The sequence below is a fragment of the Dipteris shenzhenensis genome, chromosome 10 (genome assembly GCF_047967505.1).
Source record: "Dipteris shenzhenensis isolate YYH24624 ecotype China chromosome 10, Dip_SZ_1.0, whole genome shotgun sequence".
Lineage (NCBI taxonomy): Eukaryota > Viridiplantae > Streptophyta > Polypodiopsida > Gleicheniales > Dipteridaceae > Dipteris > Dipteris shenzhenensis.
This window is the reverse complement of record NC_141605.1, coordinates 31942593-31969796: the sequence shown is the minus strand read 5'-3', so window position 1 is coordinate 31969796 and position 27204 is coordinate 31942593. Positions and strand designations below refer to the sequence as shown.

The 27204-nt window shown below is 38.7% G+C and overlaps 1 protein-coding gene across 1 annotated transcript; it reads right to left on the bottom strand.

Annotated features, from left to right (window-relative positions):
* Positions 1–23367: 23367 nt before the first annotated feature.
* On the bottom strand, positions 23368–27032 carry LOC147897701 (ent-kaurene oxidase 2-like). The gene is made up of 9 exons (XM_087380098.1): positions 26897–27032; positions 25697–25857; positions 25419–25580; positions 25177–25323; positions 24831–25085; positions 24536–24697; positions 24231–24425; positions 23767–24111; positions 23368–23484 (listed from the first exon to the last, which is right to left on the bottom strand). The coding sequence occupies exons 1-9, from the start codon at positions 27030–27032 to the stop codon at positions 23368–23370; spliced, it is 1680 nt and encodes a 559-aa protein (XP_087236224.1).
* Positions 27033–27204: the final 172 nt, after the last annotated feature.

Sequence of the window (27204 nt, the reverse complement as noted above, 5' to 3'; positions counted from 1 at the left end):
CCTCCTCCCTCTTCCTCCACCCTCCTCCTCCCTCCTCCTCCCTCCTCCTCCCTCCTCCTCCTTCTCCTCCCCCTCCCTCCTCCCTTTTCCCTCCTCCTCCTCCACCCTCCTCCCTCTTTCTCTCCTTCCTTGTCCCTCCTCCTCAACCCTTATGCCTTGAATGAAGGAGACTAGCTCTCCACTCCTCAACCTTGGATTGCATGCATGCATGCATGTATGTACAAGTCTCTATGTACATGTATGTATGCTTGTACATGCCTATGTGAATCTATGTATGTGTGATTATCAAAAATTGAAGAAACCAACAAGTAAAAAAACCCAAACAAGACACCCAAAAATGCTCTGCAAGCCATTGGAGCGATAATAACCTGAGAAAAACTAAGAGATGATACCCACACAAGGCAAAAAACCTTCAAGCTATTGAAGAGATAAGAAAATCTACAAGTGCAAATTGGACAAAGATACAAAGCCATAGCTACCACAATAATGCCTTAAGTGTGACTTATTGGCCTTACGAAATAAGCAACATCAAACATACAACTGACCTTATGAAACAAGTCATTGAAGTAAGGTAAATAACATAAGAAAACCTAAAAGTGAAAATTGGACAAAGATACAAATCCCATAGCCACCATAAGAATGCTTGAATTGTGACTTACTGACCTTCTAAAATAAGCCACAACAAACCAAAGAAGACTACCAATGCAAGAAAAGTAATTGGCAAACCACTAAGAGAAAAATAAAAGCCAACACATATAGTGTGATGCATGGAACAATACTTGACCACCCCATTTCCATTGTGCCTCATCTCATATACAATACATTTCCTTGATTCTTCCCTCCTCCACACTTAAAAAGGCCACCTTTTTTTTTCTTCAATTTTCTAGAATGTAGAATCACACTCCATGAAAGACAACATCATTAGAAGAGAATGCTAGAGAAGCATCCCAACATTGGAATTTGATTCAAAAGACAAAAGAGATTGGTTGCACAATCACAAAGTATAAGATAGAATTGAGATTTCACTTTTGGAGGCATAAAAAAAACTTACATTGCATTGGTCTCATAGGCTACTTTCCTTTTCTTGAATAATTTTTTTGATGATTATACATCAAAAATCTCATATAACCACTAGCATTTAGGAGGGTATTCTTCTCTAGCATGTGCATTATATGGCGATTATCTTCATTGTAATAAATACAACCAAATAAGAACAACGAAATGATCCAATTTTTACAACCATCGAACCTTTTACTTCCACAAAAGATCACTAAATTTTTATAGCCATGGAACCTTTTACTTCCAAAAAAGATACTATTCCCAAATGAGAATGCTTAATAGAGAACAATGATATATATTTGATGACATAATGTGTGAAAAAATATTCCCTACAAGGCAATTGACTTCTTCCTAATAGAAGGAGCTAGCATAGTCAAAACACAAGCCAATTGACCTCTTCCTAATAGAAGGACCTAGCATAGTCAAAACCACAATCATACAGACATTGTCAATAGTTGCATCATCTATGCAACAGCAAGATTGATATGGACCACCCAAAATTAAAATACTTAAATTGCATTCATTGGCAAGTCACTTGTTACATTCATGCAACAGATCTCCAATCCACATTTGCCTTAGCTATATAAACTTCTAGGCAATGCTTGAAATGGTATTCAGTAGGTTAGACAAGCTCACAAAATGATTTGTCAACCTCTAAAAAATCATCCTAGATGACATCTCCTTGATAAAAAATGGGAGCTCAAGATTTGTTGAGAAGCTCCTTTGTGCTATTATCATCAATGCTTCATTAGAAGGAGGATTTCTTCATTCAAAGGAGAAGAAAGCCTCCATCAACATCAATTCATCAAAAATCAATATGTAGTTCTCTATGAAAAGTTATTGCATTCACTTCTTCTTTGGACAATTTGCATTTCTAAAATGGGGCAAAGTTTCCAACTACAATCTTGATTGGATTTGCAAGGAAAAAGTTGTTCTTCAGTTTATTTAGGGTCCCAATAGGCCAAGAGGTAATGACCATGTGCACTTTGTGTACTCTTGTTCCACCAAGTAAATTTTTAAAAGTATCCTTGCAAGGACTTTTTGTTGGTTTTCTAGCAAAAATGTAAGGTTCTTACATCATGCTCAAGGAACAACAGATGTCCTTTGATTGGTGATATGGAAGCTTGAGGGTAAAGCATTAGCTACTCTTTGTAATAAGTGTTTAGGTCTTGATGGTTATCGAAATGTGTATATTTGGTTATGTATAGTGGTTTTCTAGATTCATATGTCTTACTATTTTACTTGGATCAAAATGCTACATGGGAAATGGATTTCTATTCACTCTACAAGGGATATGGATTCCAATGTGTTAGGCCTTCTCATATAATGGTCAGTAATTGGCAGCTACATTATGTCAAATTAAATCCTCTAGCAATGCCTATAGGAGTTTATCTAGTTTTAAAGCACTATTTTTCAAATGTTGTTGTGAAGGTGATGTGTTTATGAACTACGTTGTTCCTCAAGCATAATATAATGGTAATGGAAGTATTGTGTAGACAATTTGTTGACATTTTTGTTGCAATTTTAAGAAAGTTGTTCACAAATTTTATGTGTTTAGTAGCATCAATGTGTTCTTGCTCTCGTTGGAGTCACTGTTTTGTTTTATAGTCTACTTTTGCTAGCACTGGCTCTCCTAGAGACAGTGCTTTAGGATTGAGTTGAGTGGGAGTTTTGTGATTATTCTTAGTTTTTAAGGAATTTTTATTAGGAATTTCTAAAATTCTTAACCTCTACTTTTAGATGGATGTTGGCTTTTCAACTTTTAGCTTGTGTGTGGTTTTTGGCTTTTCATTAGCTTGTGTGTGCATTTGACCCCCCTCCAACATGGCTATAAATCAATTTGGGGGCTCCACTCTCCCTCCATGCTTGAGCTCTCCTTAGAATGATTGCCTTGGCTTCCTCCAGCTACAAGTGTTCAAGTCACTTCAAGCTTTCCGATCACTTATCCAGGTCTCACGTGTCCATTTGTGAGCAAGGTGCTAAAGCGGTTCACTTGCCACTAACAATTGCTATCCAGAAATCCGTTTTCCAGACAAGCAAGTTTGCCTGTAATCCATTTTCTTGTTGAAAGGGCTTCATGCCTACCTAATGGGCTTTATGCTTGCCAGTGAAGAGATTGTTGTCTACTAGATCTGTTTATAAAAATAAAGCAAAAAACCCCCTAGAAAGTTGACATCAAAACTTTGCAGGTATAATTTGTAAAACCTTTAAGGAAAAATAACGCCGATTTACCTTCCAATTTTAATTTATATAAAATTTTTAAAAAAGGCAATGGCTTTGTACCCATGGATCTTGTGAGTCCTCAAAGCGTTTCTTTTTTATTATTTCTTATTAAACAATCGAGAGTGTCTAAAGACCCATAAAACCCACAACTTGCAGCCAAGTGCTTTCGTGCATACATGCACCCTTGTTAGTTAAGAGGTGCAATATTGGGTCAAGTGTAAATTGAGTATTAGAATTTGCACTTGGGATTTGTGCGATATTCCACCAAGAAAGAAGTCCATTGAAAACAAAGTAAAGTACAATCTAGATAAAGTACAATCTAGATGGAAGCATTGAAAGATACCAAACCAAACTAGTGGCAAAAGGATTTGCACATCAATATGGTCAAGCCTATGATGAAAGTTATGCTCCAATAGCAAAGATGGATTTCATACAATTTTTTATATCACTAGCCACACTCAAAAGATGTAATGTGTACTAGCTAAATGTAAAAAACGGTTTTCTCAATGGCTACCTAGACAATGAAGTCTACATGCAGCAACCAATAGGGTATGTTGAACCATGGAAAGAGCATTAGGTTTTCAATCTCAAGCAAAGACTCTACAGCTTAAAGCAAGCACCTAGAAGTTAATACAACAAAATCAACAAGTATTTTGCTAATTTGGGATACATGAAGTCCAATGTAGATCATACTCTCTACTACACAGTTCAAAGGGAAAATATTACTATTGCACTTTTGTATGTAGATGATCTAATTATGACAATAAGCTCCCATAGCTTCATTAAGAAGTTGAAACAAGACTTATTTGTAGAGTTTGACATGAAAAACCTTGGACTTATGCATTATTGCCTTGGTATTGAGTTCTGGAGAGACTCAAACAACACCTTCATTAGCTAGAAAAAATATGTCTTAAGGTATATCAAAGATCCAAAATAGTTTGGAATAGAATACAAAGAAAGTCATCCAAGATTGCATGGATATTGTGACAGTGACTATGTGGGAGATTATGAGACCAGGAGATCATCCACACAAGGATATGCCATTTTCCTTGGTAAAGGTGCTATATCTTGATTGTCAAACATTGAGCAACCAACTGTTTCTTTGTCTTCAACAGAAGCAAAATATAGGGCACTCAAATAGGTGCATGTGAGGCTATTTGTCTCAGAATACTATTGTTAGAAACATAATACCAACAACGATAATCAATTAGCTCAAGCATTAGCAAAGAATCCAGTATATCACTCCAAGACAAAGCACATTGATGTTAGAGAGCACTTCATCAAAGAAAAGAGTGTTAGTTGGTGACCTCATATTGCAACATTATGATAGCAAAGAGAATGTTGTAGATATCTTTACCAAACCACTTGGGAAAGAGATTTTCAAGAAGTACCGACAAGCTCTTAGTTTGACTCAAAGGAAGGAAATTCCCATTAAAGGGGTGTGATAGAATGTAATGTTGAGTCCTTCTTCAATTGCTCATAATATCATCTTGAGGAAAGGCTTACTTCATGATGTTGATCTTGAGGGAAGGTGTTAAGGGTTCATCTCAAAATCATGTGTTATCATATGTGCATAGCACTAACACATGGAGTGCTAAAAGGCACAAGGGTTGGAAACCCTAATCTTAACCCTAAAGGGGTTTTTATATATTCATTCTTTTCATCTAATACTACTGTACATTTAGTCATTTGTGGTGTGCTCTCTAGCTATGCCCTCTCTCCTCATCTCCACTATTCTCATCTCCTCTCTTCATATTTGTTCCGTGCATGTGTGCTTATGGAATTGGGTTATTTTTAGAGTCTTGAGAATCAATGTGTCGTGGCAAAAAAATTGATAAATTTTGTGACTTTGTTGAATTTTTTCTCTAAATAAAATAAGGGCCTACTTTAATTGGAATAATATGTGGTCATCATTGATGGATTTATCAAACAAAGAATAATCTAATATGATAATATACTAGCAACTTTTTTGTAGATCATGTTTTAAAATCTCATGAATTATATGTTTTGTAAAAATTCCCTTCGAAAATTTCCCCAAACATTCTCGGGCACTGAAAAACCACAAACTTTGTTAAAAGCAATAATATCAAAATTTCATAGTTTATTATTTCAATCCAAAATTACATTAGGATGTTATAAAGTATGTAAAAAAGCGTAAAATGTTAACGAGTAATGGATATCCTTAGAATCAAGTGAAACAAGTGTCCAGTTGTTGATATCCAAAAGAGTTAACTGCAACCTTTGATTCTATAAATTGAGTCCCAAAGTGCTTGTGCTTTACCATATGAACACCTAATAACATCATAAGGACAATAATACAATTCTCAAGCTAGGTTTTATTATACAATAGTGAATCTTATTCTTCAAGTAACCTAGATTATTATGACACCTTTCACCTCAACTAAGCCAAGAGATAGGGAAGATATTTATATAATGTAGAGATAGTTGGGATATGGATTTATATAAATTCTCTTGAGCATTCTAATAGGGGTTTCAAATAGCATGCGTAAGACTAGAGTGCTTTTGAGCCTAAATTTCTCAAAAACTATATAAATAGGTGAGTTAGTCTCATGAGCATTTGGATAAGGGAATCACAAACCATGTTAAAACATTGGAGTGTTATTGAGGCTAGATTCCTTAAAAATAGTATAATGACTAATTCTTATAAATATTCTTCCCAAGGGAGTTATGTTAGAATAATGGTGTGCTCTTGAGGCTAGATAGCTTAAATCTAGCTCAATTGGATGATATGTTTCCTCATGAATAATCTACCAAGGAATCAGAAGTCATCTTTAAAGACTAGAGTGCTCCTAAGTCTAGATCGCTTATTAGAGTTGAGTTCGAGTTTTTAATTTTCATGAGCATTTTGCCATGGGAACCATGATGCATGCTAAATGAATAGAATTATCATGTGATGAAATAAAGTCCAAGTAGACAAACTTAGATTTCATGAGCATTTTGCCAAGGGAATCACATATTACATTAAAACATAAGAGTGTTCTTGAGGCTAGATTGCTGAAATATCACTTGGCTAGATGATTTTATTTCCATGCATATTCTACTAAGGGAATGGTAGACCATGTCAAATGATTGGAGTTCCCTTAAGAGTACATTACTTGAACCCAATTCAGTCAAATGACTTGGCTTTCATGAGCATTTTGCTAGGGAAGCATAGTCTATGCCAAATGACTAGAGTGCTCCTAATTAAGGCTAGATTGCTTAGATACAAATCCATTAGAAAACTTGATTTTCATGAGTATCCTACCAAGGGAGTGAGAGACTTGTTACAAGCCCAAAGCGGGCCTAGAGTGAGGCTTGATTGCTTAAATAACTTCAATTAGGTGACTCGATTGGCTAGGTGGAGTACACTTGAGGTTAGAATACTTAAATATAGCTCAATTATATGACGTGTTACTCATGATCATTCTATCAAGGGAAGCATACACGTGCTAAACAACCATGCCAATGTCTCCAATCCTTTGTCTAGGATTGGTCTCAAATTTAAATACTAGGTCTAAGAAGTATGAAAGCACCTTAGACCCATTGTATGAATTTAAGCATGATGATATTTAAGGATAGTATAAGCTCTTGATAGTATTTCTATAGTGGTAAACTTTCTATATAGTATTTAAGAATGATGATATATTAGGCTAGTACAAGTTTTCCATAGTACTTCTATATTGGAGACCTTTCTATTCCCTAAATGACATTAATATAGAATCATTTAAGCTCTACTATTACACACAAAGGATTCCATTGCATGCCCTATATGAGTAGCTTTTGCTACCTTGTCTTTCAACTGCATGTATGGGCTTCCATTATACCCATGGGACAATCTTCCATGCTAACCATATACTAGCTCTTTTGTAGTCCATTGAAGGGTATCCATGAGGTAGTCCCATGTGGACTCCACACATCATGCAAATGGGTGCATTTAGTGCCCCTAGGACACATTTATTGAATCCCAACAAGAATGCTAAGTTAAGGCCGTTACGCTTCTCATTTAAAGGTTTACATTGGCACATTGACCATCTATGCTTCTATCATTGACCTTGATGGAGATTGGTGGTGGAAAGGCATCAAACCTTAGTGTCAATTTTATACAACCAACACTTAATGATGACATTAATAGACCTATGTAAAGGGAGTCAATGATTGGGTTAGAGTTCTCCATGAAGCCAACTAATGGGTGGAGCAAGAAAGTTTTAAAAGTACCAAATGGATTGATTATGTGATGAAGGCCTACATGGTGCTTAGATATCATAGTAGAAGGGATGGGTATTAAATGCAACTAAAATGCATCACACACACACACACACACACACACACACACACACACACACACACTCCTTTTCTTCCCTTTTTCCATGCAACTTACATTCTTTCCTTTGTTACCCATTTGAGCCTCCATATTCCATTTCCTTCATTGTTTCATCTTCTATCCCTCTCGATCATTTCTTTCTCCCTTGCACTCTTCCTGCAACTTCTATCCCCTCTCAAATTGGATCCCCCTGGACACGCCAAGCCCCAAAATCTGTATGCATAGTTTGAAAGCTCCTCACATGATCTTTCCTCTCCCCCTACATAGTCTGGGAGCTCCTCACACAGTCTTTCCTCCCCCTCTACAGCACAGTGCAAGAGCCTCTCCTCCCTTAATTTTGAAATTGTGACATCTGGGAGCTCCTCACTCACTCTTCAAAAGCCCAATTTGGATGCTCTCAGAAACTTCACTAGGCTGGTATAGGAGGTGAACATGATGGAGGGACAAATAATCTATCAAGGTCAAAAGATTACCATCACTGAAAGCATGATGGAAAATATGCTAGGCATTCCTGGAGACAATTTGCAAGCACACTTCTTTGAGAAGTAGTGGAAGAGACAAGATATTCTAGATGTATACCCCAACACTCAGATTAGTAAAGATGGTGGAGTGAAGCTTTCTAGATTGCCAACAAACCTTCAAGATGTGCTGAAGAAGACAATACACTTCTTTTCTAATACGAGAGCAACCGTGAAGTTCTGGCAGGTTCACACAATAGTAGAGCAACTGGAAAGGACATGATGTCTCTTTCTCAAGGGCACTCTCCAAGAGTGTGATAGCCAACCTAAAGAATTGCGGTGGATGGCAAATCCAAATTGTCATCTTAGTCTCCTAGAGTTGCAATGCACCTGATGACATCTACCCTCAAAGGGATTTTCGAGCAATGCAATAAGAAGATATGTTAGAAGGTGACTTTTCTACAAGACAATGCCACCGTTGCAGCAAAGGTAGACTATCCACCTTAGTTGAATGATGAGAGGTGGGCATGTTAATTCATATGAAAGAAGAATGAGGAGGCAGGCTCAATGAACTCTCTTGCACACTTCATGAATGCCATACAATTCATTCGTTTATGATCTAGGTAGGGATGTTTTTATTGAAGCTATGCTTATGTATTAATATAAAATCTTGGTGAAAGTTTTTAAGTTCATTTCTTTAGTTTAACAATATTGGTAGAACATATTACTTTCTTATATATTTTCTTTTGAATCTTGAAGGAATAAATGTAAATCCTGGTGAAACTTTAAAGTTTTTTGCATAAAAGTTTCAAATCCTGGTGAATGTTTCAAACATTTATTTTTATTAGGGCATACAAACTTTCGACGCCAATATAAAAGTTTAGCTTCTTAACGAAACTAACTTGAAAAAAACATCCATGGATGTAGGATTCATTTACAATTCATCCGTTTAGGAGTTTACATGGATTCTTGTGACACCATCTTGGTAATTAACTATGGTAATTACCTACACTCTAGTGAGCATCATATGTGAGCGTAATATTTTGTGAGCATATACGAATTATCTCAAGTCTGCCCGAGTAAACTATTAACCGATCTTATTTTAGTCAACCATAGTAAACTCAGATGGATCTCAAGTTCATACATGACCGCTTAATACAAGATGTGGATGAAGCGATGAAATAGGACTACTCTAATTTCTTAAGTAGCCCGATGGAGTTGATATCTGATAGTTAAAGATAGCCAGCCTAAAAGGGACTCTTTTAGTATAACAATTTGCAAAAAATTTTAGGATAGCATGGTGTAAGTGAAAGATAAGTGGTTGCCATGGTGGTTGGTTGCACACCAGGATATTAACTGCCACTAGCATGGTGGCTTGCTTCTATTATTATAAGATGAATGGCATACAATTCACTCGTTTAGGATTTGTGGATTTATGGATTCGTTATGGAATTTAATCAAACCAGTGCGGGTTTGGGATATACTAAAAATAAGCGTGGGATATATCATTTGGGATTTATTAAAAAAATTACAAAAACAAGCACGGTGGTTAGTTTGGGATTTACTAAAAGAAGCATAGTCTCAAATATATTTTCCATTTTCCAAGATAAGTGGAACATTAATTTCTTGCAATGAGACCACACTTTCTTAGTACTATCTTAGTCATCCTTGTCCACCACTCTAAGACACCCCAAGATGTGCTCATGCATGTCTAAATCCAATTTGAAGACACTCTTGCCCTTCTTTCATTGTGGCATAGGTTGCATTTGAAACTTAAACGCTCTCACTAGATGAGAGTACACAAATGTTTGTGGACTCCTATGCACTAGTTCATAATTGTGGCCTCTCTTGGATGTTTTCTTGTACCAAAAAGCTCCAACTACTACATCCCACTTCTCATAGGTTGTTACCCTAAATGCTTCCTCAACCTTGTGCTTAGGTTTTGTGCACTGCAACACAAAGTATGAGTCATGTTCCTTGTTCTCCCTAGAGCCAATGACAATTGCAAACTCCTCTTTCAGACAGTCAGTGAGGTCATCAAAGCTCTCCCCAAACTATCGCAAGTCATTGTTTGTCTCTCCATTGTTTGTCACTCCATCTGAATGTAGAGGGGAAAATTGAACTTGCTCCCATGTCTTCATAATTGCAATGTTTTCACAATTGTCATGATCCCCTATGATGCATGCACTGCAGAAACAAGAAAGTTTTCTTATTTTAATCAGATGGTTGTTTGAAAAGCCCCATATGCTGTGCAAACCACAAACTCCTTTAATTCTCTTGCAATCATGCCGGATTCTTCTTTGCACTTCATCCAGTTTCATTTCATGGAATACTCTATGTACTATACTATTCTTAAGGCTTTGTTTATTGTATGTTGAGTGCACGCCTGTGGAGAGGTTGGCTATATGGCATGTTATAGCATCATGGGCATCATTGAGTCTTTCTTAAGGGCATGTTAATTGGTGTTTAAATAGAGCTTACTTAATAATAACACCACATCCATCATGTTCAACCTTGCCATGGCTAGACCCAAAGAAATTCCACATCATGTCTAGACCGGTTAGAGATTTGATCCTTGAGACAAAGTAGAATCCATGGCCTGATTTAAATTGAGAGGCAGCACCATTTGACCACACCCAATGTCATTTTATATCTTCAGCATGGGGATTTTCCTTTTTTAGCCATTCCCAATGCAGTAAAAAGCATGATGCACAAATCAAGTGTCATGTTCCCTATCATCTTAAATGCAGAAATGCTATGTGCATTGCACTGACCTGGACTCCAGTGAGTCAGCAAAAGCAGATTGGCATCAGTCATAGAAGAATCAAGCAAATGACTATACGTGATATGCACAAGAATTGTTATCTGCTTGTTGTACTAGTGAACACTTTGTATATCATCTTGTTCTTGAAATGAAGACTGTGAAATTGTGAAGCCCATATTTTGGGATGGATTGAACCATGTGACCTATGAGCTCCCTCAGCTCAGTGCTTTTTTATCGGAACCTTCAACATTGACATTTTCAAATCTCCTCCATTTTAGAGCAACATGGTTGTCTGCCCTCAATTCATTTGGATAGACATGAAATGTTTTCTTCTTCAGCTTTAGAGTGCAATGCTTGGATGTGCCATGAATGCATTACGATGCCACTCATGGTCTCCCATTGGACAAACTAGTGGCTCCCACAAAGATCTTAGGCTTCAAAACCTACTCTCCCTTGCAACACATGATGATGATCCAGGTGGCTTACAGATTGCGCATTCATGGGGGGGACATGGGCATCAATTCCCATGGAGAATGCTCCAACATGACCAAATCTCAACTCATTCATAGCTTGCTGGGCTAGGTCAAAGCCGATGTGTGTTTTGCAATGACAAACATTCCTGTCTTTGAGTTTCCTAGTGTACCAGAGCTTATAATGCTCAAATCCCCTCTTTCTAATTGACATGTCAGGATTCTGATCCATAAACTTGAGATAAAACTCTACCTACTGACCCAATATGTGGGAACAACAGAAATGTGAGCCCTCTTTTAAATGGAACAATAGTACAGTGAGCCCCCTTTTTGCACTACTAAAACAAGATAAAACACAGTATGTGCAAAAATGCGGTCTAATTAAACTAATTATTGAGCTAATTATTTAATAATTGAACTAAGCAAGCTACTAGAAGCAAAACAACTTCAACCATTGTGTTGGTTTAGGATAGTCTAGATAGTCATAATTTCAATCACCAGGTTGGTTTATGACATGTTTAGGACAGTCAACCACTAGGCTAGTTTATGAATATTTAGGACAGTCACAATTTCAACTACCATGTTGGATTAGGACAATCACAATTTCAACCACCGAGCTAGTTTCGAACATTGTCACAATTTCAACCACTAGGTTGGTTTAGCCTTACGGTCTCAACTTCACATATTAGACAATAACAAGTATATTGCTTTTCATTTTTGAATTTCATAATTAGAAAATAACATTTCACAATTAGAAAATAACAAGTTACTGCTTTTCATTTCTAAATTTCACATTTTTAATTACAATTTCAATTAGTAACTACTATTTGTCTTGGACCAGCACTGGGGGGCTGGTTTAGGACAATCTTATTATGTCCAAGCCATCCTGCTCTAGACATTAAGTGGTATATGACCCAAATAGAAAGAAATTAAATTTAACTAATTTAAGTACCAAGAAACATAATAATTTCAACCACCGGGCTGGTCAATAACTAATGTCCGTTCAATTATGCTAGTTCAAGACAATCACATGACTAGTAATTGAGCTGAAGCAGCCCCACGGTTGCATGATGTTCCAACCACTAGGATGGGTTAGTAAAATAACAATATAATGCTTTTCTGTTGCAAAATATATTAGTGTTAATTGCTGCCTCAACCATGCCATCAGACTGGTCAACAACTAATATCTTTTCAACCATGTTGGTTTTGGACAACCACATAACTGGTGATTGAGCTGAAGCAGCCATGGTTGCATGATTCTGCAACCACCGGGTTGGTTTAGTAAAATAACATTATATTGCTTTTCTGTTGTAAAATATATTGCTATTACTTTCTACTCAACCATGCCACCTACATGGTCAACAACTAATGTCTGTTCAATCACACTGGTTCAAGATAATCACATAGTTGGTGTTTGAGCTGAACCAGCCTACAGTTGCATGATGTTCCAACCACTGAGCTAGTTTAGGACAATCACATTTAGTCCAAGCTTGGTTTAAGAAATGAAACAAATAAGCTATCCCAAAACTCAATCATAAACAACTACCGGGATGGTTTAGGCACCACTGACCTGCGTTATATCAAGCATGTATGATGTTTTCTTCACACACCTTCTGTCTTGGAAAGAAACTCCTTTTCTTGTCAACAAGTTCATGGGATGCACTATCTCTGTGAAATCATCACAAAAGTGTTGATAATACTTGCTCTTTCCTAGAATTTTGCGAACACCAGTGACACTCTCAGGACTTGGCAATGCCATGATTGATTGAACCTTGTCAGGATCCATTTGTAGGCCTTCTTCAGACACAATATGCCCCAACAAGACTACTATTGTTTGAGTCAAATGACACTTGCTAGGATTTAGACACCCTTTTGCTTCATTAATCCTAGCTAAGGCCATCTTTAACTTCTCCATGTAATCTATGCAAAAATCATCCAAACACCCTTATGAACTTTCCCAAGTAAGGTTTGAGCACTTGACTCATGAACCTTTGAAATGTAGCTGGTGCAACCCAAAAGGCATCACGCTATAAGCAAAAACTCCCGAAGGTGTGACAAATGATGTTTTCTTTTGATCTTCCTCCCGAATACAAATTTGAAAGTACCCAGAATACCCATCAGATACAGAATACATCTCATGCCCTGCTACTTGGTCTAGTATTTCATCTTGGAATGGCAAAGGAAAATGATCCCTCTTAGTGCATGCATTTAAAGGACAAAAGTCCACACAAACCCACCACTTATTTTCTTTGGTGTGACAACTATAGGAGATATCCATTCTGAATCATCAACAAGAAAGATGAATCCCACCTCAAGTAGTTGTGTTACCTCTTTCTTTAGTGCCTCAGCTTGGATCACCCCCAATGAACTTAAGCGTTGCACAACTGGCTTACTTTCAAGCTTCAACTCAATCTTGTGCTCCACAAGAGAGACTGGTCGAACCTGTGAATAACTTGTTGTTGCAAAGAGACATGGAAAATCATCTAATATATCCAAGTACTAGAGCTTCTCACTACCTGATAGAGAATCACCAAGAAGCTCTTCATTGCGTTGGCGTCATTTAGTGTGCTCCACATCCTCCACATGAAGTGTCTCTATAGGATCTTCTTGCACCACCACCTTGTTCCTTCCTGACTCATCCTGATCAGCACCAAGACAAAGACCAAAGGCCACTCCTTCCACCTCACCCTCTGAGCTGGACTCCTCAGAGCTACACCCTGTCTCTTCTTCTTCATTGGTTAAGTCAACTCTCTGATGTTGAAGACTCCTCCTTGACAACTTCCTTTTTGCGGCTTCTGATGTTGTAGTGCACCTGCTTATCATTTCCCTGCAAAATCAATTCTCTAGTATCCCACTTTTGAATAGCCTTCACCTTGCATAGCCAAGGCCTTCCCAAAATCAATGGATAGGCATGTGCATTTGGGTTGGTAGGGATCACCTGAAAAGTAGTTGGCACAGAAATTCCACATACATCCACTTCTAGATTCTTCACAACTCCCAAGGTCTTTACCCTAGTGTTGTTAGCCAATTTGATGCAATAAGGAGAGGTAGTACTAGAGTATTTTAAATCAGCATCGACCATGGTCTTCTCACTCATGACATTAATCGATGCACCTCCATCAATGTACACATTAGAAATCACTGCTATTGGATCTTTACTCATTACTTTTGAGCAAAGACGAGGCTCCAAAGCCATAACAAATTTGCTCATCTTTAAATGCTTGGACATCCTTGAGAGACTTTGAGGGGCCGATGATGCAGATGCCACAGCTCGCAAAGCTGCCCTTTCATACTTTGTCCATAAAGTTTCATATCGGATTGCCAATGCAGAGACCATCTCACCCTCTCCTTGATAGAACCGGTCCAACTACAACATCAAAGCATTTGGCAACTCCACTACCCCAAATCTCTGCTTCATTGCTGCCTACCACTTTGTCCCAGTCCTCCTTGATAGAGTCCGGCAAGGTCTCATGCCAACTCAAGGCTACACCTTCAAGAAAATTAGGCAAAATCTCCATTCGATCCTTCATGGACCATCCAGAAAGCCGGCATCCTTGAACAAAATCCCAAAGATAAGACTCCGGGTCTTCCCCTTGGGTCCCTTGAAACACTAGAATCTTCACCATGATGAAACAAAAAAAGGAAACACCAAGATCCAACTAATATCCCAAACAAGATCTAAACAAGATCCCACAGAGCCTTAGGATACCAAGACCAACTTATTATGCATAACCACTTGTTGAAAACCATCCATAATGTGATCCTCAACAAAATCTTCAAAAATAAGTGACCAACCAGCACCATGAAAACATTGTGTATACATGCATTCAAGAATCACCCTTCTCACAATTGGAAGTGCACATAACATCCTCAAGATATTGTACTCTTCATCATTTGCATAGCAAAAGAAGTTGAAAGCATTGAGAATCACCACTGCATTATCATAGTCAAAAACTACCTAAAGACTCAACTCTTCTTCACACCAAGCTGCTAGTGCATGAAACAATCCCCAATCTATCATTGTGCCTACTGCCGGTGTTGTCGATTCACCAACATATTCAAGATAGCAAACATAAAGGATATGATCATAATGACCATGCGAATAGCTTGAGCATCACCTTCACAATCTTCTAGTTCTCTTAAACGGGCTGCAATCTCTTCTAATGGAGTTCTTCAAGGCATCTTCTTTATCACATCAAAAAACACATGCCTATACTAGGCACAACATGTAATCAAGTACACCCAAGACCATTTAGTAAGGTGGGATGAATCCAATACCAAACTTACCTGGCGTCTCCACCAAAAGATGTGACATGAAGTTGGGGGTAATGAAACTTCACGCACCTCTTAGCTTCCTACTCTTCCCAATCTTAATAATAGAGACCGTTATCACTTGCAAAGCTCTTGCAAAGAGAGATGAAGAAAATATTTTCATGCAAAAAAAACGACAAAATATCTTTCTCATTGCTTCCCTTAGAGGAGAATGAATATGGTAACATCCCAAGTGACGTTGTAGTCCAGCATCGAAAGAAGAAGAGGATCTGCAGAGGCCATTATCTCACTAAGCTGATCGGTGCCAAAGAGAAGAGCGATGCGTTGTTAGAAGAAGATCTTTTGGTTCAACATGACATAAACTGATATATATCTAGGGCTTGAAGGGGCTGATTTGGCTAGATGGGTAAATTCTGGGGAAACATGGCACCTCCTTCACAGAAGCCTTTAGAAATGGCTAAAAATCATTCTACAAATTGCTAGAAAACACAGAGGACTATAACTTCCACAAAGAAACTGATATCAAAAATTAAAGTACATAAAGGGATGTGCCTTGAAGTGAGATTCGTACTGATATAAGTTTCATTGAAAATAGATAACCAACTGAAGAGATATGGACAGTTTACTGAAAGGGGGTAAAAACTACCATAGAAATAAATAGTCATACACAGAGACTCATAACTTCTTGTCCTAGACCCAATGCAAGAAACTAATTACATGGGAGGAAGATCTTAAAGAGAGATTTGCACTGATATACGTTTCATTGAAAACAGATAACTGATTGAAGAGATATGGGCAGTTGACTGAAAGGGGGTAAAAACTACCATAGAAATAAATAGTCATACACAGAGACTCATAACTTCTTGTCTTGGACCCAATGTAAGAAAATAATTACATGGGAGGGAGACATTAAAGAGAGCTTTGTGCTGATATAAGTTTCATTGAAATTGAACCATCGAGGAGAAAGTTATAGGCCAAATACTGACAAGGGGTCTAATTGCTATATTAATTGCCATCTGCCCATGCAGATTTCGCCTAAGAAAGCTACTCCCTCAAGGCTCCACAATTATCAACGATCCAATACCCCTAAAATTCTCCTGAAAGAGAGGAAGAAGCTTGCATGGTGGCTCAGGAAATGGATGGACCATGAATAGAGAGAGAAAAGAACATAGGAATGGAGACTCAAGAAAAATGATAAGAAGTGACTTTCATTGCCATGAGAGTAAGACTCCACTCAAATATACTCAAAATACTATAAACACAAGGGAGAAGAAGAGGTTTGATACATACAAGAGGGAGCAGAAGCTCCAAGACTACTCATAGAGAGAGAATAAAGTAGAGAGAGATTGATGGGACATACATCTAGAATTCTCGGGGTGGAAGCACAATTCACCCTCAAATGGTTCAGCCTTCACCACACTTGTGGTTGCATCTATGCGCAAGGACACATAGCATGTACCGCCTTCACTATTACCATTCTTTGATATAGCTAGGCCTTTAATCCTATAAAAGTTATCTACCTGTATCAAGTCCTTCAATGGGGGGATGTACGTGTCAGGAACATGCAGAGTGATTGTCTCAGAGCAGCCGATGTCGGTGAAATCAACTCTCATGTAAATTGAGTACGAGGGGGGGTTAGGGGCTCTTGAGGTCCCATACTTGGCTAGAGCTTTTATCTTGAAGAAAAAATGGTAAGGGACAAATTTTGAGAGGTCCTTGATACGCAGCACAGGAAGGCTACTCGTATTAGGAAATCTAAACTTTGCTCAAACTAATACCTTGGATTGATTCACCACATTCTTGCCTCCATCATGATTTATTGTGTTTGCATGTCCCAATGCTAAAGACTTCTTTTCTACAAGATGTTCATGTCCTCTCTTCATGCCACAATTAACGCTCATTGTGACATTCAAAACAGAGTCAAAACATATATATCCATAAAGGGAACGAAGAGGCATAATACAAAGTGAATAGCCACAATCAAAATCTAATCTGTTATAGTTTAATTGGAACAATAATTTGTAAAATTAATTCATTTCATGGATTTTCTTTATCGAGAGAGAATGATGCAAGTTGTTCATTGTGTACACACAAGAGCAATAGTACATAGACCAAAATACTAGCAAGTGGTTTGAATTCACTACTAGGCAAAAAGACAACAACAACACAAGTGGGAGTTGATGTTTGGAATCACATTGAAAGATTCATGCCTTCCAAAATTATTGCAACAAGAATTCATGGAAATTCAATTGGCTAATAATTCAGTTGATCAAAGGTCCTCAAAATAATTGGTTCCATTGAACATGTCGTGTGTAGTAAGCCCATTTTTCACAAAACAAACTAGACACAAAAAAAAGAATCATCACATTTGAATTACTATGCAAAAAAAAGGTCATATTACCCAAGGGCACATTTAAATGTGACTACAGAGATGCCAAGTACACATAAAATAAGCTGTCAACTACACACATGTGCTCATGTCATATGAGGGAACTATCTCGTCAAGATTTTTCTTAGGTTTTGGAGAATGTCTGTTTATGTAAACTGTAATCTTGCACTTCACGTTAGCATGTGCAAAACTCTCATGCAAAGCTCTGCGTACTGAAAGATCCCAAAGTCTGGTGTCAGAAACAAAAAATGTAGGACTAAATAATGGATTGTATCGATGCACATATACTCACCTTCCACATATGCTTGGTTTGATACAACTTTTAATGCCTTCTTTAGGGAGCATCTTGATGGATTTCCTATCCTTGAGCTTGTATCTACTGACACTTTAATCATTGTCAAGGGATTTGAACACTCGATATGACACTTTGGATGAAGCTGCTACGACCTCCTTTGGACATAAGCTACCATATGTGAAATGAAGATGTAGAAACTTTGCTACATAAATTTTCGAAGCAAGAGAAACTAATAAAATGATCCAAAAGAGAGGGGACAACTAAAACATCAGCAATCAACACCCACCAAGTTACCTTTGTAAGTGTAAGCTAGTCCAAAGAAAACAAAATCCACTGTAGCAAACTTTGAACACAAATTATTCATAAGCAAATGAAGTGATTAGACTCTCAACAATAGGAAAAATAATGGTGTCGTGCATGCACTATCGGTGAAATAGTGAATGCCAAAAGATTCCAACTTTGTTATTTCACTGGATGCCATTAACATCAAAAATTGAATTTAAGAAGGAGGCATCTCGAGGGCATCTTAATCCTTAAAATGGGTGGTCAATCCAAGCTATTTAAGTTGACTGCACTGCACATCATCTTGAGTCCCCTTAGTCAAAACACCAAATGTCCCAATAATCTAATGCTTCCTTCACTTAGTGTTCTGAAGCATTCGTAGGTTTGGAAGACTTGATGGGAATCACGGTGATGCTTCATTAACAAATGCCTCAAAGCCATCTTTTGTGAAAAACAAAGTAATTTAAAAAGAAATGCAAGCATTTGATGGTGTCATAATAGTAACAACAGATATGCAAGCAAATTTTGAGCCACTACACGAACAACAGAATCTTGTTGACTGTTTAGGGAGCAATATCAAAACTGAGCAAGCATTTGACATATCAAACTTCCCCCAAGGGCTAGAGGAATGTAAGTGAAAGCCATAGAGAGATCATGATTTCATGGAGGTTTGTTGACACCACTGGAATCGGGCTATTAATGTGTAAAAACCGCAGTACAACAAAAGGCAGAATAGAGCATATTACCTATTATTTGTGACATATGTTATAGCCATATCTAGGTTTCAGCATTGCCCTTTTGTAGCATAACAAGCGACTGAAATGATGTTTTGCAGGCTAAGGGAAGGCCATTGCTGTGAAGCTACAAAGCCTAAAAAGCAAGCATCCATAGCGATGGAATGAAAAGTGTGGGAAAGGCGACTTATATTCAGCTGTGGTTTCTATGTGAAAATCAAAGCACAACTTATAAAGCTATCATGCCATATTACAAGTAAATCAAGACGTAGCATGTAAAGCTACATATTTCACAATCTGATTTGATTTGGCCATTGGAAAAGCCTATTGTTGATCACATAAGAAGAGGCCGCTATCCTCATGATGTTGATTCAAAATGCATGTTTTGACAAATGCATGTATTGACAAATCTACTGGGTCTACGAATAGATTTAAGTTTTCTCTTGTGAGGGAAAGTTGGAACTTAGCAAGCACATTTGAGGCATTGGCCAGATGATGACCATAATGGGCGTACAAATGCAACAATCTTCTGAGTCCCCAAAAAAGTCTATAATGACAACAAGGAGGCAATAATGTAGGAGCTGACCAATGAGGAGGCAACATAGGAATTGAGAGGGAAATTGCACTAAGACACACGAACTAGAAAAGGGACCAAAGTTCGAGTTTTGCTTGATGAGACAAGAAACAGAGCATGGAAGCAATTATGAGTAAACAGATGAAGGTTTTCAAGGCGGGTGAGGGCACAGAGAGCTGGAGATTGAGAGGAAGCATTGTGGTTGCCCCGAGGGGTTCACTAAGAAATATGTAAGATAGCACGTGCGATCAATAGAAGGGGTTTTATTTTTTTATGGAGTTACATAAAATATACATCTATAAGGGGTTTTTTAATTCAAAAAATAAAAATTTTCATACATAAGGGATACTTTAATCATCTTAAAATTTAGAGAAGGGGTCTATGTAGATTATAAAAATCCGTAAGTAGGGGGTTTTTTTAGTGCCCCTTGATTGATGTGCTATATGGGGTTTTTACATAGTGGGCCCCCGGGGCATTGTTGGGATTAAAGAGGTGTTTTTTGAATGTTGATGAGCAACGAGACAAGACACCATTAGGGTAATGTGCCTAAGGCACACAAACTGGAAAAGGGGTCAAAGTCAGAGTTTTGCTTGACGGGACAAGAAACAGAATATAAGAAATTACGAGTAAGATCCATCATATCTCAGCTTAAATTTTCATGGCTTCTTGCTTAGCTTTGTGTTAAACATTAGAACTAGATCGCCTTTCTGAATAATTTGAATTTGATATTTCTGTTGATCTAGCTCTTCTCTTTTGAATGATGTTTGCAATGTATGAGCTTTGAGTCATGTCTTCATCTAATTACAATAATTGTTATAGTCTAAAATTAATTGATTCTTCTAGTGAAAGCTTGTGCTCTATGGCCACTCTTAGGCTTCCTATAACTAACTCCATTGGAACTATAGCCTCACAACCATAGACCAGTCAGAATGAGATATGAAGGTTTTTAAGATGGGTGAGAGTGCAGAGAGCTGGAGATCGAGAGGAAGCATTGCGGCCTCATTGCGGCGGCTGCTCAGATTAAAGAGATGTGTTTGCCAAATGTTGGACAGCATCGAGACAAGACTATAAGTTTTACCTTGCATGTTCACATCCTCCACCTCCTGCACACAGCCAACTACAGCTTTCCCTTTTCTTTGGCATTTAGCATATTAATGTCCTAGGTGAATGCAGGAACTTCCTTGCCTTCACGTTGACAAGCAAACCACGGTGAAAATAGGGCATCCAATTTCTCGTTTCGAATAAAATTAAATCTAATTTTCTCATCTCCCACAAGGACCTCCAATTAGACCTTCCCCTCGGGCAGATCAAAACCCATTGTTGACTAAACAATCATTAAGAGGGTAGGGTAGTTATCAATCTTTTGACAGATTGTGTACCAAATATAAAGAAATTAATTTCTTTTTAATTTGCTCCAAATTTGTGTTCTAAATCGGCAAACATGGGGGTGTAGACCTTTGGAAAATGGTTGAGTTTCCTGTTTTCATTTGTCATTGGACTGCACAAAACTATTTTCTATCTATAGGAATTAAGACTGAAAAGTCTAATCACACACACATACTCTGCTGGTGATATCAATCGACACACCCAATGCCAACCGTCACAATTGTGACTAGATCTATGTAGATTGTTCAATGAATAAACAATTCACTTCTACGTATGAGTGCAACTCTCAGATTTCTATATGGTATCAGGCCAGCGGTGGGCCCAAACTACCCACACTTTCTGCAAGAAAGGACTACAATCCTCCTGGGCAAAGGAGTGATCGCAGCTAACAAAGTTCTGCACAAGACAGCCATCCAATGGCAAAATCGAGACGCAGTTAACATAGACTTGAGAAGTAGATGATGATCTGTAGCCCCATGAAGGGATCAACAACAAAGGTGGACTCCCGACCAAGAGAGGAATATAAATCAAAGGTTCCCTCCTGCCTGCAACAAAAGGAGATTAATTATTAGACCAAAGTTTGAAGCTCGGCATACTCCCACACAGACGAGGAGATGACCAAAAAGGCAAACCAAAGTCCCAAAATGAAGGGCAGCCAATGCAAGCCCTGAATGATGGGCAAAGCAAATATGTAGAAACAATTGGCCTACACTCCCTGATCGAAGGGAAAAGATACAAAAAGATCTAAGAAGAGGGCAAACTCCCGCCTGTCAAAAGAGGAGCGATAAACATCAACGTCGGTGATGTCTTGCCTGCGAATGGAGATAAAGATGGCAAAAATGGCAACCTCCAGCCAATGAAAGGACGAATGATCAACACATTTGCTACACTTTGGGCAAATCGAAAGGTGAAGAAGAAAACAACACTTCTACTTTGCCTAACGATTCACACACCCTTTGATCCAGGTCAGCGAGGGGTTGTTCAGGCAATCTGTAATGATGTACTAAGAAATGCTGCCAACGCTGAAGATCTGATCAATTCAAATGGCGCAATAGCTTCTCACGATACCTCCAAAATAGAAGCAGCAGCTATCGTAGGAGACAAAGAAAACACACTGCAAGATCATGCCAATGAAGAAGGAGAGGGTCAAGCTGCTCGCAATGGAAAGCTTGAAAGTCTACAAACATGAAGATGGAGCTAAAGCCCTCCTCAATTTCTCTCGCTTGAGGGGGAGAATAGATGCACAAGCTCATGAAATCAACATTGATAAATTTCCATATGCACCAAGAACAAAACTGAAGACTAAATTAATAATGTTTCTTATCATCCATGGAGCATTAGATCCTAGTTGAATTCTATTCATACACATTGTTATATAATTGTCTACTCACCTCCAAGTGAAAACTAATGAATACAATAACACTCACACATCCTACTCTATTACTCATAAGACTTTTCGTCTTAAGGGGGAGTATAGGAATTAAGACGAAAAGTCTAATCACACACACATAATGGCAACCGTCACAATTGTAACTAGATCTATGTAGATCGTTCAATGAATAAACAATTCACTTCTACGTATGAGCGCAACTCTCATATTTCTATACTATCATTTGTAAAGTGTCATTTATTTTGTTTCGTCGCTATATATGCGGTATCCATGGTTTGTCTCTTCTCCAGTGTATGGATATTCCTCGTTTGTCAAGTGTCATTCATTTAGTTTCGTCGCTATGTATGCGGTATCCATGGTTTGTCTCTTCTCCAGTGTATGTATATTCCTCGTTTGGGAGACAGGTGAAAAGTTTCACGGCGGCTCTGATTTTTTTTTTTTTTTTTGCAAATTAGCTTTCGATCAATGGTTTACTTTTCTGGTTCTTCGTCCTCTGACGAGGCGAGATCGACAATGTAGGAGAGAAAATATCCAAGATGATTGGGAGGTATTTGAAAGCATACTTGGCACTCGACGTATCATGCACTTGATTGAAAAACTAGCTCACCCTAGTGACACAGATTGCTGGGTGAGAAATATCTCAACGCGAAATTAGACGGCACATCATCAAATCATATAAGCTTGTCTCTTGCAATCGGTTTTTACAGTCCCATTAACTTGATTCATGCAGTTCTACTTCCTTTTTGCAGGCTACAACCGACCGAGCAGAGCTTTCTCTCTTCCACCTCCAATAATCCTGTGTCGATGTACCAAAGCACCAAAGGCCATAGAATGGCTGAGACTTGCAAAGCGGGTGGTGTAAGGATCCTGAAATGAGATCATATAGTCATTGAGAGTTCAACTGCGAGCAAAAGCTGGAAGCAGGAAGCAAGAATGAATTCAAGAAGACAAGGGGTTGCAAATTAACACGATGCCGGTGTGAACCCAAGCTCTTGTCATTTAACACATAAATTCAGAGTTACATCGACAACAGATCTGCACTTTTACTTATCTAACCACCCAAGGATCTTAACACCCTGATTCCATTATAATCTTCACCCCTAAATGCACACTCCTGTTAAAGATTTGCAGAATTTTTTAAGGAGAGACTGTGCTGTTCAGCCGCTTTGGCTCTCGTGGAATTGCAATTGCCTCCAGGGGATACAGTTTGTGAGTGGTGAGATAAACAGTGTCCTCAAGTTGATCGATGTCCTTCTGGTCGCCGGCTATACTCCACTGGAAGTGCTGCACAAAGTATGCAATGTTCATAGGAACCACAAGCATGGCTTGCATGAATCCTGCACACATTCGCTTTCCCGCCCCAAAGCTAAAGATCCTGTAGTCTTTGAAGCCAAGGTCAACGCTGGTATCTCCCACCACTCTGTTGGGATCCCATACTTCAGGATTAGGCCAGAGGTCCTTGTCGTGGTTGATTCCATATGCGTTGATAATAATCTGAGACAACAGGAAATGGAGCAATTTTCAGCAGATAGCAAATGAAGAATTGTAAGATGGCGAAGAATGGAAGCAAGAATTGTAATTCGATGGTGCCATGTGGCTGATTATATAGGTACCTGCCACCCTTTAAGAATGTCATAGCCCCCAAGCTGCATATCTTCTTCTACGTAACGCGGTGGCAGCAGAGGCACCGGAGGATACTTTCTTAATGTCTCCTTCACCACTGCTTCAAGATATGGCAACTTTGGCAGATCATCTTCCACCACAATCCTGTCTCCCACAACCTCTTTCAGCTCCTTATACAGGCTTTCCTACAGATCACACATCAACTGTCACCTAATCACATACCATATTTTCTTGCATTGTTTTAATTTGCTAGCGATGTCAAGGTTCTTCACATTGAACAGCTATCGCTCTTTACCTGCACTTTGGGGTTTCTCGCCAGCTCATACATCGCCCATTCTATCGTCACCACCGTCGTGTCTGCGGACTCGATGATGGGTTCCCACGTCGACATATTCAGCTCTTTCTCGGTCAGCTTTGGGTATTCGGTGAGGAGAACGTCCAGGTAGCAATCTGGCTTCTGTTTATCAAATAGCCTCAGGATAAACGTGGAGGCAATCATGCATAATATTGCCGATGCAAACATACTTCGATCTAAAATATACTTTAACTTCGTAAACCTCTCCAAGACGGAATGAATAGGACTGACTCACCTTCCCCTTTGTGAGAAGTTCTCTCTGCTCGGCAATGATTGCTGCCATCACTGACGTCCTCTTTCCCTCGTATGCCTTCAATTTGTTTTCCAACGGTCGGTTCGGCACCCAAGAGAGTGCAGGAAAGAAGTCTCTCCAATCCACATCGATACATAACTTGAGCGGGTCCGAGACCAGGATGTCAAACATCTCACATCTGGAAACATTTCGGTCCATCCCCTTTACGAATACGAAATCGGGATCCCGCCCAATAACCTGCAGGCAAATTCCACAAAAGACGGCTCTGTTACGATCATCCGATGCGTAACCCAGGTCGTTCGTCATGAGAAAACAGAAAGGAGCTCACCTGATGCATGGCGAAGGAGAAGAGTGTTTTCTGGACATATTCCTTAAGATTCAGTTTACCCATTGATGCAGGGTACTGCTGGAGCTTGGCGTAGATGTCATCCAGCATTCTGTACGATGCTCTCTCGCGAAGCATTCGATTTGCCCTCTGGCAATATTGCAGGACTGAACTTTGTCATGGGCGAGTTAACATAATATCCCAATGTTTAAGCTGTAAGCTATACTAGCTCTGTCAATACGAACCTGCGGGGTTGCACCGAGGAGGTGGTTGACAACCATCCTCTTGAGCAATCGATGTTCCCGACCATAATCCGACATTGCTACCATCGTCTTTTGCGCCGTGAGAACGTTTAAGGCGTTGCTCAATTTTCTCGAAGAGATGGAGGAGTACTTGGTTACCATAGCCTGCAGCACCAAAGATACGTTCCCTACATTGCATCAGATCAAGTTTACTGACATAGTATCCTCGAAGCTGACTGGAAAGAAGCTGTACACTGCAGGAGGCAAGGACGTAAAAGCACCTCCTTGACGATCTCGGGTGAGCTGACGACGATCATAGTGTAAGCGCCTGTTTGGATTTTATAGATGGGGCCATACTTGGCCGCCCAGACGGTGAAGGTCTTGTGCGGTTTCTTCTCATCGAGCTGCAGGAGATTACCTACAATGGGAAGGCCGGGAACGACTGCAAATTCGACAGAGACAGACGTAGAGGAATGAGATGATCAGATGATGCGACAAGAAAAGCTAGGATAGACCTAGAAAATTACCTGGAGGAAACCTCTTCGTAAGGTTGGTTGAACGGAAGAGGCCGAGGGATTTGAGGAAGGCGAAGGCAAGGCATGCTGAGGAGACAGCGATGAGAAGATTGAATGCAGAAGCATGGAGTGGAGTAGTGGAGGTGGCTAGCGTTTTGAGCAATTGCAGGGAAACAGATTCATTTGCCATTTTGCTCTTTTGCTTCAATACTTGCTTGCTTGCATGGTCCATATTTATAGTAGGAAAAGCCTAATTTTAGATCTAATGGCATCTTTTGACTCTTATTTTACAATTTCTTTTCCACACAATGAGCCAATTCTGCGACCCTTCCAAGTTCCCTCTGCAAGAAGGGGCATCAAAGTTAATCACATACAACAAAAATGAGAGTTCCTCCATCCTTTTTGGATTGCTAAAGTTGTGAAAGTCAAACAAGTGAATTATATTCATAAGGCTTGCCGCTAAGAGAACTTTGTATTCAATGTTATTAATCTATGGTAGTGTAAATTAGTGTAGTGATCAGACCCAGTGAATGAAGTTTGTTTTGAATTAATATTTTTTATTGTAATTGTTTGTCCATATGTGGTCTATAGTTGACGAGCCATGAAAAGTAATTGGTTGATCAATTAATTGTTTGAAATTTTTTTGTTTCATGAAATGCAAGAGTTGTTTGTCATTATTGTTTGAATTAGGGAGGTTAATGTTGAGATCTCCTATGATTTTTGTTGTTGTGCCATCATCTATTTTTTCTAGTGTTCTTTGTGGTGACTTAAGCTGTGTTTCTTTTTTTGATAATGGGGAATTGTATGCATTTATGACTGCAAATATTTTTGATTTTTTTTTTGGGAAGATTGTGAGGTAGCATTCTGATCCTTGGTCTTGAATATAATCATCTCAAATGAGTTTAAGGTTGTCTTTGTAACATGTTGCAATGCCTACTCTGTGAGACTTTTGTAAGCATGTGAAACCTGGCAAGGTTAATGCTGTTGTTTTGTTATGTAATTCTTGGAGGTAGAGGATTGTTGCACTTAGTAAGCTTTTGTTGTTGACTATGTTTACCTGATGGGAGTTTAAGATGCGCGTATTTAGTGATTGCAATGTCATGGTTTATTGGTCTTCTGTTGAAAAGTTCTGTTGAAGGGGATGCCATTGTTTGTTTGTTTTGAGTCTTTCCATTTCTTTTAAAATGTTGTTATCAACTTTGATGTGCTTGGGCTCTAATGGTTTGATGATGTAAAGGTATTTAGGGTTTCTTATACGTGATAGTGCTATGTAT

What these genes read in the sequence shown, in the direction of transcription:
- LOC147897701 (XM_087380098.1), bottom strand. Translation starts at nt 27,032, where the DNA reads ATGACATTGCAATCACTAAATACGCGCATCTTAAACTCCCATCAGGTA. An exon ending in CACCCGAGATCGTCAAGGAG is followed by an intron (nt 25,581 to 25,696) that starts GTGCTTTTACGT and finishes TTGGTGCTGCAG; the next exon opens with GCTATGGTAACCAAGTACTC. An exon ending in ACATTCTTAAAGGGTGGCAG is followed by an intron (nt 24,112 to 24,230) that starts GTACCTATATAA and finishes CTGTTGTCTCAG; the next exon opens with ATTATTATCAACGCATATGG.